The following is a 17,281-nucleotide window of genomic DNA, read 5'->3' as shown; positions in this document are numbered from 1 at the left end:
CTGGGGTGAGCCCTTTATATTTGTAATCTGAACATTTGTGTAGGTGTAAGCCGTAAGTGTAGCAGAGTGGCTCAGAGCCTCTGCCTGATGGCCTCAATAGTCTAATATCTCCCCCGGTCCATAGGGATATCCCTTTGGTCTAGTGGTTAAGATGTTGGACTTTCACTCGGGAGACCCAAGTTCGAATCCCGGGCGCCGTTACATAAGGACTGTAAATGGAGAATGTGCTTAACACACTTCAGGCCAGGGCACTACCATGAGCTCACAGCGCATTGTGACGCGTTGTGAGTTTGTAGATTTTTGGTTTATGCTGGGGACATGGGGTTCAAGTGGTTTATAGTCAGAGTCAGATTATCCTTATCTCTTCATACTTTATTGCATGCATCAAGTTGCACAAGCAAGCACCACCGAAATCGGAGATCTGTTTTCCTCTTCACCATGATCTTTCTCTCCCTCCATGTTACAAAACGTTACCGTGGCGCAGTGTTTAATTGCCTGGCAGAGACACTCTATTATAGATATGATCAATTAAACTTAACGTAATATCAAAAACCAACAGCCATTAAGACTTAATGGCTGTTGGTTTTTGATATTACGATGCCCAGGTGCGTAATGTTGTCACTGATGGACTCGTTAACAGTCTATTCAACTACTAGTTGAGTTGTTGTGGATTACTCTCCTCACACTCTGATACAGCAGGACATGGAGAGGCTAACCATATAGTTTAATTTCCCTTACCAAGTGAGGAATATAGCCACGATAGTCAAAGCACACGATAGTCAAAGCAAAGAGATGCAAAGTGTCAGATTTCATTATGGCTACATGTCAATTTGCCATTTTGGATATTTTTTTATAAAATAATGATTTTTTTTTAAACTATTTTCGAGTGGTTTATTGGGTCTTTTTTCCACCTCTCATACCAAACGTCTTGTAGCCTACAACTGTAATACAAATAAAGTCAATTTATGTCAATAAACAGTCTAGAAAACAAAGCCAAGTGACAACTGTGTAAGTCAACGCACGTGAGCTGCAACTGGGCACGGCCATCATCAAGTCACCTTTTGTGCAATGTGGCCCTTGCCCCAAAATGAGTTTGACACCCCTGCATTAAGTCATCAATAATGTTTATAGAACACATTGTAGTGAATTCTAAGTAGTTTTGAGACAGTTGGAACTTGGCACGGAGCCATTATCGTTTGGCAAATTGCGGTCGTTCACTATTTAATACCATGCAGGATTTACACACTGCTTTAGCTCCTATTGATTGCCAAGCCTTGCTTTAAACTGTATTTTCTGTACAGTACAGTATCCAAACATACTTAAGTAAAGTATACTCAGTCACAAGGGAATAATACATTCTGGGCGGTGCCATGTAACATTGTTGTGTCCTGCATGGTGAATATAAAAAAGGAAGAACAAATGAATGCTTAAACCTGTAACAAATACTGTAAATGTGAAAGTGGTCACAAAAGTACACTTAAAGGAGCATTCAGTGTTTTGGGTGATTTGGAAAACCCCCCGGTCTGCCCCGGTAACAAGATGTGCACATGCACGCACTACAGTGGGGGGACACGCAACAGGCCAACAGCACGCACACCAAGGCCCGCCCCCGCTCGATCATGATTGGCGGAAGGCCCCTCTCTATCCTGATTGGATGAAGCCTGGGCCACCTAGCCAAAAACGAAACCTAAGGTTTTTTGACCCCCAGGGGCTCACTGGGGACAGGGAGGAAGTCCTTATATGGTCAGCACACTCTATAGTAGGAAGGATTATCACAACAAAACAAAAAAGAAGTGATATTTGAATTAAGTGAAATCACTTTATATACCTTTAATGCAAACACATGTAGTACCTGTTACAAATTATTAAGGGGCAGCGGTGGCCGAACGGTTTGCGGAGCGGTCTTGTTATCGGAAGGTCGCCAGTTCGAATCCCCGGACCGGCACGTTAAAATTACCACCGCTGAAGTGCCCTTGAGCAAGGCATTGAACCCCTACCATGAAATGTTCTATGAGCAGGGTCTGGCTGTAAACAAGCATCTCGAGCTTAGTCCATTCACCCTGGGTAAACAAAGAACTTTGCTTTGCTTTTGGGTTGACCAAGTAAAAGTAAATGAAAGCATTTGTACTGCCAAGTTTAGTTGACTTCATAGTTGCCAATATCTTTTATCAAGTTGAGAACTGGTGACGCACCATCTGTGTCACAGTAACATACTGTACAGTTCATGGTGAAATACAGGGCAAGATGCATTTCTTGGGTTGTTTTGCCTTAAGTCTGATGATGTCATCTCTATTGTAAGATGTTGCATGTACTGGTAGTTATGACAACCGTGTGTGCGCCAGTGATAGTGTGCATATGACGCACGCACGCACGCACGCACGCACGCACGCACGCACGCACGCACGCACGCACGCACGCACACACACACACACACACACACACACACACACACACACACACACACACACACACACACACACACACACACACACACACACACACACACACACACACACACACACACACACACACACAAGCCCTGAAGAACTAGCAGCCCAACACTCCCCACAAATCCCGAATAGATGGTTTAAAGAGCTTACAAAACAGACTGGAGACACAGAGTGCAATTGTTCAGCTTTTTTCCATAGGCCCCATGCAGCCATCTACAACAGCATGTATCCTATCCAGGCACACCCAAAGTGGTTTTCAGTAGGGGGGCTGTTATACACCTTGTGAGGTTTCAGTGTTCACAATGAAAGCAGAATAAACTAAAACACTAACAACCAAAACACTGCATGGTGGAGGCACAACAACAACAACAACAACACCGCACAGCGGCAGCAATACAAAGAAAAGAGGAAAAAGGATGTGTGCATACTTTAACCCAGGGGTTCATACTTTAACCCAGGGGTTCATACTTTAACCCAGGGGTTCATACTTTAACCCAGGGGTGCCCAAAAGGTAGATCGTGATCTACCAGTAGATCAGAAAGGCTTTACAGGTAGATTGCACGACATGGCCCTAAAATATATATATAATTAGAAAAGGAAAAAGGAATCTGCCACTTGAATTAAGGTGACTTCATTGATTAACATCAAATGGGGCCTGTCGGCTCAAACCCACAATGCTGTGTGTTGCGCACAAACGTCAGATGCATTACAAAGTTAGACACAACAAAACGGTACCAATTCCATTTCTGCCCTCTATTTCAGGTTCCAAGTGCGTTTGTCTTATGTAACACCAGCGCCGCTATTCCAAAGCCCCTTCAGGTACATTTTATAACTATTTTCAGCAATGATATAATATTCTTTGCGTGGGTAGACCTTGTTGTGCTGGTCATTTGGTGGGTAGACCTTGTTGTGCTGGTCATTTGGTGGGTAGACCTTGTTGTGCTGGTCATTTGGTGGGTAGACCTTGTTGTGCTGGTCATTTGGTGGGTAGACCTTGTTGTGCTGGTCATTTGGGTGGGTAGACCTTGTTGTGCTGGTCATTTGGTGGGTAGACCTTGTTGTGCTGGTCATTTGGTGGGTAGACCTTGTTGTGCTGGTCATTTGGTGGGTAGACCTTGTTGTGCTGGTCATTTGGTGGGTAGACCTTGTTGTGCTGGTCATTTGGGTGGGTAGACCTTGTTGTGCTGGTCATTTGGTGGGTAGACCTTGTGCTGGTCATTTGGTGGGTAGACCTTGTTGTGCTGGTCATTTGGTGGGTAGACCTTGTTGTGCTGGTCATTTGGTGGGTAGACCTTGTTGTGCTGGTCATTTGGTGGGTAGACCTTGTTGTGCTGGTCATTTGGTGGGTAGACCTTGTTGTGCTGGTCATTTGGGTGGGTAGACCTTGTTGTGCTGGTCATTTGGTGGGTAGACCTTGTTGCGCTGGTCAGGGTGGGTAGACCTTGTTGTGCTGGTCAGGGTGGGTAGACCTTGTTGTGCTGGTCATTTGGGTGGGTAGACCTTGTTGTGCTGGTCATTTGGTGGGTAGACCTTGTTGCGCTGGTCAGGGTGGGTAGACCTTGTTGCGCTGGTCAGGGTGGGTAGACCTTGTTGTGCTGGTCATTTGGGTGGGTAGACCTTGTTGCGCTGGTCAGGGTGGGTAGACCTTGTTGTGCTGGTCATTTGGGTGGATAGACCTTGTTGTGCTGGTCATTTGGTGGGTAGACCTTGTTGCGCTGGTCAGGGTGGGTAGACCTTGTTGTGCTGGTCATTTGGTGGGTAGACCTTGTTGTGCTGGTCATTTGGGTGGGTAGACCTTGTTGTGCTGGTCATTTGGTGGGTAGACCTTGTTGCGCTGGTCAGGGTGGGTAGACCTTGTTGTGCTGGTCATTTGGGTGGGTAGACCTTGTTGTGCTGGTCATTTGGTGGGTAGACCTTGTTGCGCTGGTCAGGGTGGGTAGACCTTGTTGTGCTGGTCATTTGGGTGGGTAGACCTTGTTGTGCTGGTCATTTGGTGGGTAGACCTTGTTGCGCTGGTCAGGGTGGGTAGACCTTGTTGCGCTGGTCAGGGTGGGTAGACCTTGTTGTGCTGGTCATTTGGGTGGGTAGACCTTGTTGTGCTGGTCATTTGGTGGGTAGACCTTGTTGCGCTGGTCAGGGTGGGTAGACCTTGTTGCGCTGGTCAGGGTGGGTAGACCTTGTTGTGCTGGTCATTTGGGTGGGTAGACCTTGTTGCGCTGGTCAGGGTGGGTAGACCTTGTTGCGCTGGTCAGGGTGGGTAGACCTTGTTGCGCTGGTCAGGGTGGGTAGACCTTGTTGTGCTGGTCATTTGGGTGGGTAGACCTTGTTGCGCTGGTCAGGGTGGGTAGACCTTGTTGCGCTGGTCAGGGTGGGTAGACCTTGTTGCGCTGGTCAGGGTGGGTAGACCTTGTTGCGCTGGTCAGGGTGGGTAGACCTTGTTGCGCTGGTCAGGGTGGGTAGACCTTGTTGCGCTGGTCAGGGTGGGTAGACCTTGTTGCGCTGGTCAGGGTGGGTAGACCTTGTTGCGCTGGTCAGGGTGGGTAGACCTTGTTGCGCTGGTCAGGGTGGGTAGACCTTGTTGCGGGCACCCCTGCTTTAACCCCTTTAGACCTGAGGCCGATTTTAACGCCTTCTGAATCCTGACCAAACTACTGGGCAGCGGTCTATACTGTATATACTGTACATTAAACACATGCCTTTGCCTTATCTGGCTACAAACGTTCATGTCTGACATGATAGACCTACTGTTGGTAGACTCCCTTTGTTCATGGTAGACCTACTGCTGCTTGAGGCGCGTTGGTAGACTCCCTTTGTTCATGGTAGACCTACTGCTGCTTGAGGCGCGTTGGTAGACTCCCTTTGTTCATGGTAGACCTACTGTTGCTTGAGGCGTGTTGGTAGACTCCCTTTGTTCATGGTAGACCTACTGCTGCTTGAGGCGCGTTGGTAGACTCCCTTTGTTCATGGTAGACCTACTGCTGCTTGAGGCGCGTTGGTAGACTCCCTTTGTTCATGGTAGACCTACTGCTGCTTGAGGCGCGTTGGTAGACTCCCTTTGTTCATGGTAGACCTACTGCTGCTTGAGGCGCGTTGGTAGACTCCCTTTGTTCATGGTAGACCTACTGCTGCTTGAGGCGTGTTGGTAGACTCCCTTTGTTCATGGTAGACCTACTGTTGGTAGACTCCCTTTGTTCCTGGTAGACCTACTGTTGCTTTGCACATCATGCCTTTGAAGCCTTTCAGCTACTGCAGTTTTGTCAACCAGGCATGTCTGTTTTCGGAGTAATGTAAAAGTCTAGTATTATTTGGCAGTAGAGTCGACTATAGCAGAGGTTCCCAACCTCTGGTACTGGTACCACTGGTGGTACTTGAGCCCCCCTCTTTGGTGGTACACAGAGTAGTCGCCCTCTGGTGGTACACAGAGGAGTCGCCCTTTGGTGGTACACAGAGTAGTCGCCCTCTGGTGGTACACAGAGTAGTCGCCCTTTGGTGGTACACAGAGTAGTCGCCCTTTGGTGGTACACAGAGTAGTCGCCCTTTGGTGGTACACAGAGTAGTCGCCCTCTGGTGGTACACAGAGGAGTCACCCTTTGGTGGTACACAGAGGAGTCACCCTTTGGTGGTACACAGAGTAGTCGCCCTTTGGTGGTACACAGAGTAGTCGCCCCAAAAAAGCAGAAAAAAGAAAGTGGAATGAAATATTTATATTACAGTTATAGTTCTTCTGACCAAGCAATTTGGTTGAAATAGGCTATCCAGCCGTGCTGAAATGAGCATGACAGCACGCCTAGCCGCTGAGAACGGATTAGGGCGGCTGTGGCTCAGGAGGTAGAGCAGGTCGTCCAATGATCCCTGGGTCTACGGTTCGAATCCCGGCTCCTCCTCCTGTCCACATGTCGAAGTGTCCTTGGGCAAGACACTGAACCCTACATTGCCTCCAATGAGTCGGTCGGTGTAAGCTCGCCACCATTGGTGTGTGAATGTGGGAAGTGAGGACGCTGGCGTCGACTGTTCACCTCCCAATGTATGAATGAATGAACCTTCACCTCCCAATGTATGAATGAATGAACCATTGTAAAGCGCTTTGAGCACTTGGAAAAGCGCTATACAAATGCAATTCATTATTACATTAGAATATCATCAGTTGTGCTGATTTTGTCAGAGCAGCAGCATTATTGGCTTAGGAATGGAACAAAAAGGGCAGGTATACGCTCCTGTATTTTAACCTCAGTTATTATTATTATGGTGGTACTTAGAGAGCCACATATTTTCTGAAGTGGTACTTCAGTATAAAAGGTTGGGAACCAATAGACTATAGGATCATTTGGCCTTGCAGTTTGTGTAGCCATCCATTCTAGAGCGGAGACAGAAGCGCTCTGTGTGAATGCATTGTGTTTTGTTTTGGGTCCCCAGCCTGTTCTGTTGTTTTGGGTCACCAGCCTGTTCTGTTGCCACAGTAAGACTTTGTTTTGGGTCCCCAGCCTGTTCTGTTGTTTTGTTTTGGGTCACCAGCCTGTTCTGTTGCCACAGTAAGATTTTGATCTGCCTCCTCCCCGGTCTCAGAAAAACACAACACGTGAAAAGGGGTGAAGATACAATTCATTACAGTACCCCAAATGTTCCTCTGAGGAGAGAGGGTGGAAACCCTCTCCTGGAAGCCTGGGGCAACACCTACGTATCATCTGAACATAAAGCTTCTGCTCTGCACTTACCCTACCCCCTTAGATAGCACTTTTTAGACTTAGATAGCATTTGAAACAGACTTATAGCATGTCATGTAGACAGCACAATAATTGCATTGTATGTAGTCATAGCACTTCATAGGGCATATGTATAGCATAGTATAGTATATATGTATAGTTTATATGTATAGTGTCATTATATAGATATGTTCTAGTTACGTTCTTAGCTTACGCATGTTTCATGATAAATGCATTTTTGTATTCCCATGCTTTTTTGTTCTTGCCTAATGTAAATCGCTCTGGATTAAGAGCGTCTGCTAGATGCCTAAATTGTAAATTGTCTCTACTAGTGGATCTGCACCAGAAATAATAATAATAATGATAATAACAATAACAATGACAACAATAATAATTAGAAAATTTATTAATATTTCTAAAAGAAAAAAGTTATCTCATATTATTCTTGCGTATACCACATTTCTTGTTTTTTTGTTGCTGCTAATCTTAAAAAACTTGCAAATTCTTAATTTAAATGACAACTAGTTTTTTTTCAACCAAGGTTCATGTTTTAGGTTGTTATTAGAGAAAGTAAAAGATGAGTGTTTTTCGTTTGCTGCTTTCTTTCGTTTTAGGGATTTTAGCTGTTTTTGACAGCCCCCATTCGAGCCCCATGCTCGAATGCCCCCGCCCCCCCTGTCAAAAACAGCTAAAATCCCTAAAACGAAAGAAAGCAGCAAATGAAAAAAAAAATACACTCATCTTTTACTTTCTCTAATAACAACCTAAAACATGAACCTTGGTTGAAAAAAACTAAAGTTGTCATTTAAAGATTTTGTTTGACAGTCTTCATGATGTCTTGCTTTTATTACACCGCAGAAATTTAGAGGGAAAAGGGATCTAGTTCAGCCCAGTACTGTGAATGTGGACATGGTAACTCTGGGGGTTCTGGGTATTTCAGGACTATTACTCTGCTGTCATTTCACACTGTACGCCTGGTGCTGACAGGGAGATTATAGGGCACTGTACGCATGGTGCTGACAGGGAGATTATAGGGCACTGTACGCATGGTGCTGACAGGGAGATTATAGGGCACTGTACGCATGGTGCTGACAGGGAGATTATAGGGCACAGGCCTCTGTACGCCTGGTGCTGACAGGGAGATTATAGGGCACTGTACGCATGGTGCTGACAGGGAGATTATAGGGCACTGTACGCCTGGTGCTGACAGGGAGATTATAGGGCACAGGGCACTGTACGCATGGTGCTGACAGGGAGATTATAGGGCACAGGGCACTGTACGCATGGTGCTGACAGGGAGATTATAGGGCACTGTACGCATGGTGCTGACAGGGAGATTATAGGGCACAGGGTACTGTACGCATGGTGCTGACAGGGAGATTATAGGGCACTGTACGCATGGTGCTGACAGGGAGATTATAGGGCACAGGGCGGCGATGGGCCTTTGTTGAAAACACACACATACTCTGAACATTTATATTTTTGGCTCAAACCATGAAGTGGAAGATAAAATCATGTGCATCGGACTGGCAAAATGAGGTAATTTGAAGTGCAATTTAGCTTGAGGTCAGCCTCCTGTACGGAGAATTACCTGTGGCTGTCTTCTAGAGTTAAGAGTTATTAAAATGACTCTAATTGTATATCCCTGTCTTAACCTCTCATCACTCCTCTCCTCTCTTCTCTTCTCTTCTCTTCTCTTCTCTTCTCTTCTCTTCTCTTCTCTTCTCTTCTCTTCTCTTCTCTTCTCTTCTCTTCTCTTCTCTTCTCTTCTCTTCTCTCTCCTCTCCTCTTGGGAGGGGTGCTGTGTATGGTGGGGGAGCATGGGGAACTAATTCTCTCGTTTTAATATTTAATATTTATTCTTACATTTTAATGAAGCATGTGAAATGATGTGATTTGGTGCTGAGTTGCGGAAATATTCAATAAAGGTACCTTTAAAATCTCTTCTCTCCTCTCCTCTCCTCTCCTCCTCTCCTCCCCCCCACCCCCACCTCCTATATTTCCACACTACCCAGGTCCAGGTATCGTTAACGGATGAGAACGATTGTGTCCCAGAATTCCTCCAGTCCATCTACAGCGTGGACGGCGTCCCAGAGACAGTAACCACGGCAACCTCTCTGCTGCAGGGTGAGCCTCCCCTGACACCTTAAATCACATCCATCAACTTCCTTTAAGCACATAGCACTATTATTGTCTTCTATAGAAATACAACAGCCCCCCATTTCCATTTCAATGGAAAGACAGTTGAAAATTGAATTCCTTTTAACAAGCTCTTTGCATGCTGAAAGGCGCCGAGTCAGAGTCCTAATTACAGTATAAATAGAGGACTACAAAGAAACTATACGGTACAATGTTACCCGGCCTACAGCGATGCGAGGCAGGGGATTCTAATTGCTGTCTGTCTGTCTGTCTGTCTGTCTGTCTGTCTGTCTGTCTGTCTGTCTGTCTGTCTGTCTGTCTGTCTGTCTGTCTGTCTGTCTGTCTGTCTGTCTGTCTGTGCGTCTGTCTGTCTGTCTGGGAATGGATGGCCGCATTTTCATCAAACTTGGTGAGAGATCAGCAGACTGTTCCGAACAGATGATGACTAATCACTTAAAGCTAAAATCCAGAACTTTTTTAGTGGATAAAACTTTAGTGTAAGCACCCTAGTGTCCTTATTCTGGGGTGAGCATTTTGGTGACAAATCACAGACTGACGACCTGTCAACCAGCAACGCGTTGTGAGCATGTATATATATATGTATATTGGATATATATACATTTTGTCACATGATTTTGCAACCCATTTTTTCACCCATTTTTTCACTCAAAGTCAAGATACTGTATGTCTATGTACAACATATTTTGAGAATGATTGGATGGATGGAGTTTCATAGAAGTTTATGTAAACGAGATCATTAAAGGGGGATTTCACTTTCAAAGAAGATTTTCATGTCTCTGACTTGTGTGTGTGCAGTGCACCCCAGACAACCTTTAAGTTGTGTGTGGTGTGTGCAGTGCACCCCAGACAACCTTTACACTTGTGTGTGGTGTGTGCAGTGCACCCCAGACAACCTTTAAGTTGTGTGTGGTGTGTGCAGTGCACCCCAGAAAACCTTTAAACGTGTGTGTGGTGTATGCAGTGCACCCCAGACAACCTTTAAACTTGTGTGTGGTGTGTGCAGTGCACCCCAGACAACCTTTAAACTTGTGTGTGGTGTGTGCAGTGTACCCCAGACAACCTTTAAGTTGTGTGTGGTGTGTGCAGTGCACCCCAGACAACCTTTAAGTTGTGTGTGGTGAGTGCAGTGCACCCCAGACAACCTTTAAGTTGTGTGTGGTGAGTGCAGTGTGTGTGTGTGGTGTGTGCAGTGCACCCCAGACAACCTTTAAGTTGTGTGTGGTGTGTGCAGTGTGTGTTTGGTGTGTGCAGTGCACCCCAGACAACCTTTAAGTTGTGTGTGGTGTGTGCAGTGCACCCCAGACAATCTTTAAGTTGTGTGTGGTGTTTGCAGTGCACCCCAGACAACCTTTAAGTTGTGTGTGGTGTGTGCAGTGCACCCCAGACAACCTTTAAGTTGTGTGTGGTGTGTGCAGTGCACCCCAGACAACCTTTAAGTTGTGTGTGGTGTGTGCAGTGCACCCCAGACAACCTTTAAGTTGTGTGTGGTGTGTGCAGTGCACCCCAGACAACCTTTAAGTTGTGTGTGGTGAGTGCAGTGCACCCCAGACAACCTTTAAGTTGTGTGTGGTGTGTGCAGTGCACCCCAGACAACCTTTAGGTTGTGTGTGGTGTGTGCAGTGCACCCCAGACAACCTTTAAGTTGTGTGTGGTGTGTGCAGTGCACCCCAGACAACCTTTAAGTTGTGTGTGGTGAGTTCAGTGCACCCCAGACAACCTTTAAACTTGTGTGTGGTGTGTGCAGTGCACCCCAGACAACCTTTAAGTTGTGTGTGTTGTGTGCAGTGCACCCCAGACAACCTTTAAGTTGTGTGTGGTGAGTGCAGTGCACCCCAGACAACCTTTAAGTTGTGTGTGTTGTGTGCAGTGCACCCCAGACAACCTTTAAGTTGTGTGTGGTGAGTGCAGTGCACCCCAGACAACCTTTAAGTTGTGTGTGGTGTGTGCAGTGCACCCCAGACAACCTTTAAGTTGTGTGTGGTGAGTGCAGTGCACCCCAGCCAACCTTTAAACTTGTGTGTGGTGTGTGCAGTGCACCCCAGACAACCTTTAAGTTGTGTGTGGTGTGTTCAGTGCACCCCAGACAACCTTTAAACACATGTGTGGTGTGTGCAGTGCACCCCAGACAACCTTTAAGTTGTGTGTGGTGTGTGCAGTGCACCCCAGACAACCTTTAAACTTGTGTGTGGTGTGTGCAGTGCACCCCAGACAACCTTTAAGTTGTGTGTGGTGAGTTCAGTGCACCCCAGACAACCTTTAAACTTGTGTGTGGTGTGTGCAGTGCACCCCAGACAACCTTTAAGTTGTGTGTGGTGTGTGCAGTGCACCCCAGACAACCTTTAAGTTGTGTGTGTGGTGTGTGCAGTGCACCCCAGACAACCTTTAAGTTGTGTGTGGTGTGTGCAGTGCACCCCAGACAACCTTTAAGTTGTGTGTGGTGTGTGCAGTGCACCCCAGACAACCTTTAAGTTGTGTGTGGTGAGTGCAGTGCACCCCATACAACCTTTAAGTTGTGTGTGTTGAGTGCACCCCAGACAACCTTTAAGTTGTGTGTGGTGTGTGCAGTGCACCCCAGACAACCTTTAAGTTGTGTGTGGTGTGTGCAGTGCACCCCAGACAACCTTTAAGTTGTGTGTGGTGTGTGCAGTGCACCCCAGACAACCTTTAAGTTGTGTGTGGTGAGTGCAGTGCACCCCAGACAACCTTTAAGTTGTGTGTGGTGTGTGCAGTGCACCCCAGACAACCTTTAAGTTGTGTGTGGTGTGTGCAGTGCACCCCAGACAACCTTTAAGTTGTGTGTGGTGTGTGCAGTGCACCCCAGACAACCTTTAAGTTGTGTGTGGTGAGTTCAGTGCAACCCAGACAACCTTTAAACTTGTGTGTGGTGTGTGCAGTGCACCCCAGACAACCTTTAAGTTGTGTGTGTTGTGTGCAGTGCACCCCAGACAACCTTTAAGTTGTGTGTGGTGAGTGCAGTGCACCCCAGACAACCTTTAAGTTGTGTGTGTTGTGTGCAGTGCACCCCAGACAACCTTTAAGTTGTGTGTGTTGTGTGCAGTGCACCCCAGACAACCTTTAAGTTGTGTGTGGTGAGTGCAGTGCACCCCAGCCAACCTTTAAACTTGTGTGTGGTGTGTGCAGTGCACCCCAGACAACCTTTAAGTTGTGTGTGGTGTGTTCAGTGCACCCCAGACAACCTTTAAACACATATGTGGTGTGTGCAGTGCACCCCAGACAACCTTTAAGTTGTGTGTGGTGTGTGCAGTGCACCCCAGACAACCTTTAAGTTGTGTGTGGTGAGTGCAGTGCACCCCAGCCAACCTTTAAACTTGTGTGTGGTGTGTGCAGTGCACCCCAGACAACCTTTAAGTTGTGTGTGGTGTGTTCAGTGCACCCCAGACAACCTTTAAACACATGTGTGGTGTGTGCAGTGCACCCCAGACAACCTTTAAGTTGTGTGTGGTGTGTGCAGTGCACCCCAGACAACCTTTAAACTTGTGTGTGGTGTGTGCAGTGCACCCCAGGCAACCTTTAAACTTGTGTGTGGTGTGTGCAGTGCACCCCAGACAACCTTTAAACTTGTGTGTGGTGTGTGCAGTGTACCCCAGACAACCTTTTAGTTGTGTGTGGTGTGTGCAGTGCACCCCAGACAACCTTTAAGTTGTGTGTGGTGTGTGCAGTGCACCCCAGACAACCTTTAAGTTGTGTGTGGTGTGTGCAGTGCACCCCAGACAACCTTTAAGTTGTGTGTGGTGTGTGCAGTGCACCCCAGACAACCTTTAAGTTGTGTGTGGTGTGTGCAGTGCACCCCAGACAACCTTTAAGTTGTGTGTGGTGAGTGCAGTGCACCCCAGACAACCTTTAAGTTGTGTGTGGTGTGTGCAGTGCACCCCATACAACCTTTAAGTTGTGTGTGTTGAGTGCACCCCAGACAACCTTTAAGTTGTGTGTGGTGTGTGCAGTGCACCCCAGACAACCTTTAAGTTGTGTGTGGTGTGTGCAGTGCACCCCAGACAACCTTTAAGTTGTGTGTGGTGAGTTCAGTGCACCCCAGACAACCTTTAAACTTGTGTGTGGTGTGTGCAGTGCACCCCAGACAACCTTTAAGTTGTGTGTGTTGTGTGCAGTGCACCCCAGACAACCTTTAAGTTGTGTGTGGTGAGTGCAGTGCACCCCAGACAACCTTTAAGTTGTGTGTGTTGTGTGCAGTGCACCCCAGACAACCTTTAAGTTGTGTGTGGTGAGTGCAGTGCACCCCAGACAACCTTTAAGTTGTGTGTGGTGAGTGCAGTGCACCCCAGACAACCTTTAAACTTGTGTGTGGTGTGTGCAGTGCACCCCAGACAACCTTTAAGTTGTGTGTGGTGTGTGCAGTGCACCCCAGACAACCTTTAAACTTGTGTGTGGTGTGTGCAGTGTACCCCAGACAACCTTTAAGTTGTGTGTGGTGTGTGCAGTGCACCCCAGACAACCTTTAAGTTGTGTGTGGTGTGTGCAGTGCACCCCAGACAACCTTTAAGTTGTGTGTGGTGTGTGCAGTGCACCCCAGACAACCTTTAAGTTGTGTGTGGTGTGTGCAGTGCACCCCAGACAACCTTTAAGTTGTGTGTGGTGAGTGCAGTGCACCCCAGACAACCTTTAAGTTGTGTGTGGTGTGTGCAGTGCACCCCATACAACCTTTAAGTTGTGTGTGTTGAGTGCACCCCAGACAACCTTTAAGTTGTGTGTGGTGAGTGCAGTGCACCCCAGACAACCTTTAAACTTGTGTGTGGTGTGTGCAGTGCACCCCAGACAACCTTTAAGTTGTGTGTGGTGTGTGCAGTGCACCCCAGACAACCTTTAAACTTGTGTGTGGTGTGTGCAGTGTACCCCAGACAACCTTTAAGTTGTGTGTGGTGTGTGCAGTGCACCCCAGACAACCTTTAAGTTGTGTGTGGTGTGTGCAGTGCACCCCAGACAACCTTTAAGTTGTGTGTGGTGTGTGCAGTGCACCCCAGACAACCTTTAAGTTGTGTGTGGTGTGTGCAGTGCACCCCAGACAACCTTTAAGTTGTGTGTGGTGAGTGCAGTGCACCCCAGACAACCTTTAAGTTGTGTGTGGTGTGTGCAGTGCACCCCATACAACCTTTAAGTTGTGTGTGTTGAGTGCACCCCAGACAACCTTTAAGTTGTGTGTGGTGTGTGCAGTGCACCCCAGACAACCTTTAAGTTGTGTGTGGTGTGTGCAGTGCACCCCAGACAACCTTTAAGTTGTGTGTGGTGAGTTCAGTGCACCCCAGACAACCTTTAAACTTGTGTGTGGTGTGTGCAGTGCACCCCAGACAACCTTTAAGTTGTGTGTGTTGTGTGCAGTGCACCCCAGACAACCTTTAAGTTGTGTGTGGTGAGTGCAGTGCACCCCAGACAACCTTTAAGTTGTGTGTGTTGTGTGCAGTGCACCCCAGACAACCTTTAAGTTGTGTGTGGTGAGTGCAGTGCACCCCAGACAACCTTTAAGTTGTGTGTGGTGAGTGCAGTGAACCCCAGACAACCTTTAAACTTGTGTTTGTGGTGTGTGTGCAGTGCACCCCAGACAACCTTTAAGTTGTGTGTGTTGTGTGCAGTGCACCCCAGACAACCTTTAAGTTGTGTGTGGTGAGTGCAGTGCACCCCAGACAACCTTTAAGTTGTGTGTGGTGTGTGCAGTGCACCCCAGACAACCTTTAAGTAAGACCATTTATTTTCATTAGTCATTCATTATCATAATATTATGAATATTATGAAAAGTGGGTCATTGTTGCTTTCTTAGACTTTAAAATTGAAATAACTAAAGGAAAATGAAGGTCTCCTCATTCATAAGGACAATATCAGTCACCAAAAGCAGTGACATCAAATGAATATTTAAATATCTAAACATTGAATCAAGCAACTTCTGGGGTGCACACAAAAGTTGATCTTCAAAGTGAAACTTCGCTTTTAAAATTCTTGAATTACCATTTAGGTTTTTGGTTGATATCACCAACGGTAAATGTCACAGTTAAGGTCACGCATACATAAACGGTGATTTCTTGACGAAAAGGTGTTGAGACAGGGATTAAAACCCAGCTCTGTTTTGTTCAAACCTTGTTTCTCCATATTTAAATGTGAAGTTTCTGTAAATTAATTACCTACGTTGTTTTACATCAGCCACATCAGCCAGCATGCTATTTTCGATGAACCCTAACAATTGAACAGGTGGTTGCTTTTTTTTTTTTCTTTAAGATTTTTTTTTGGCTTTTTGACTTTATGATAGTTATTAGTGAAGACAGACAGGAAAGTTGGAGAGAGAGAAGGGGAGAGACACCCAGCAAAGGTCGTCATGACATGAATGGGACTCGAACACGCAACGCGCTGTCAGGCCTAAGCCTGTATCTGGCATGCGCCTGGAGCACTAGGCCAGCAGGGGGCGTCCCAAACAGGTGGCCTGGAGCACTAGGCCAGCAGTGGGCGTCCCAAACAGGTGGCCTGGAGCACTAGGCCAGCAGTGGGCGTCCCAAACAGGTGGTCACCTGGAGCACTAGGCCAGCAGGGGGCGTCCCAAACAGGTGGCCTGGAGCACTAGGCCAGCAGTGGGCGTCCCAAACAGGTGGCCTGGAGCACTAGGCCAGCAGTGGGTGTCCCAAACAGGTGGCCTGGAGCACTAGGCCAGCAGTGGGCGTCCCAAACAGGTGGCCTGGAGCACTAGGCCAGCAGTGGGTGTCCCAAACAGGTGGCCTGGAGCACTAGGCCAGCAGTGGGCGTCCCAAACAGGTGGCCTGGAGCACTAGGCCAGCAGTGGGCGTCCCAAACAGGTGGCCTGGAGCACTAGGCCAGCAGGGGGCGTCCCAAACAGGTGGCCTGGAGCACTAGGCCAGCAGGGGGCGTCCCAAACAGGTGGCCTGGAGCACTAGGCCAGCAGGGGGCGTCCCAAACAAGTGGTCTGGAGCACTAGGCCAGCAGTGGGCGTCCCAAACAGGTGGTCTGGAGCACTAGGCCAGCAGTGGGCGTCCCAAACAGGTGGCCTGGAGCACTAGGCCAGCAGGGGGCGTCCCAAACAGGTGACCTGGAGCACTAGGCCAGCAGGGGGCATCCCAAACAGGTGGTCTGGAGCACTAGGCCAGCAGGGGGCGTCCCAAACAGGTGGCCTGGAGCACTAGGCCAGCAGGGGGCGTCCCAAACAGGTGGCCTGGAGCACTAGGCCAGCAGTGGGCCTGGAGCACTAGGCCAGCAGGGGGCGTCCCAAACAGGTGGCCTGGAGCACTAGGCCAGCAGTGGGCCTGGAGCACTAGGCCAGCAGGGGGCGTCCCAAACAGGTGGCCTGGAGCACTAGGCCAGCAGTGGGCGTCCCAAACAGGTGGCCTGGAGCACTAGGCCAGCAGGGGGCGTCCCAAACAGGTGGCCTGGAGCACTAGGCCAGCAGGGGGCGTCCCAAACAGGTGACCTGGAGCACTAGGCCAGCAGCGGGCGTCCCAAACAGGTGGCCTGGAGCACTAGGCCAGCAGGGGGCGTCCCAAACAGGTGGTCTGGAGCACTAGGCCAGCAGGGGGCGTCCCAAACAGGTGGCCTGGAGCACTAGGCCAGCAGGGGGCGTCCTGGAGCACTAGGCCAGCAGGGGGCCTGGAGCACTAGGCCAGCAGGGGGCGTCCTGGAGCACTAGGCCAGCAGGGGGCGTCCTGGAGCACTAGGCCAGCAGGGGGCGTCCTGGAGCACTAGGCCAGCAGGGGGCGTCCCAAACAGGTGGTCGCTTTGACAAAACTGGACAGAGAAAGAACAGAGAAAACCTACGTGTTTATCGATCGTAGTGGAAATGCAAATTCTGTGACTACTTGAAAGGTAAAGAACATCTCTGTCAGGTTGTATTATTTAGGGAACCCCTTTTGGTGTTAGCATTATGTTATGCTTTAGCTATTGAAAAATAGCAGATCTACAAGCTCATAGCGCGCCACCGAGTGGCGCGCTATGAGCTTGTAGGTC

At 48.2% G+C, this 17,281-nt stretch overlaps 1 protein-coding gene across 3 annotated transcripts in view; it reads left to right on the top strand.

Moving 5' to 3' along the window:
• Positions 1 to 17,281, top strand: part of LOC306923648 (neural-cadherin-like) — a 424,677-nt gene that overhangs the window by 120,987 nt on the left and 286,409 nt on the right. For all 3 annotated transcript variants that reach the window (XM_079501857.1, XM_079501859.1, XM_079501858.1), the window contains exon 5: positions 9,166 to 9,277. In XM_079501857.1, the coding sequence (XP_079357983.1) occupies positions 9,166 to 9,277 (112 nt within the window). The remainder of the gene's footprint in view (positions 1 to 9,165; positions 9,278 to 17,281) is intronic.

The sequence above is a fragment of the Electrona antarctica genome (genome assembly GCF_951216825.1).
Source record: "Electrona antarctica genome assembly, chromosome: 5".
Taxonomy (NCBI): Eukaryota; Metazoa; Chordata; class Actinopteri; order Myctophiformes; family Myctophidae; genus Electrona; species Electrona antarctica.
This window is presented reverse-complemented; position numbering and strand designations above follow the sequence as displayed.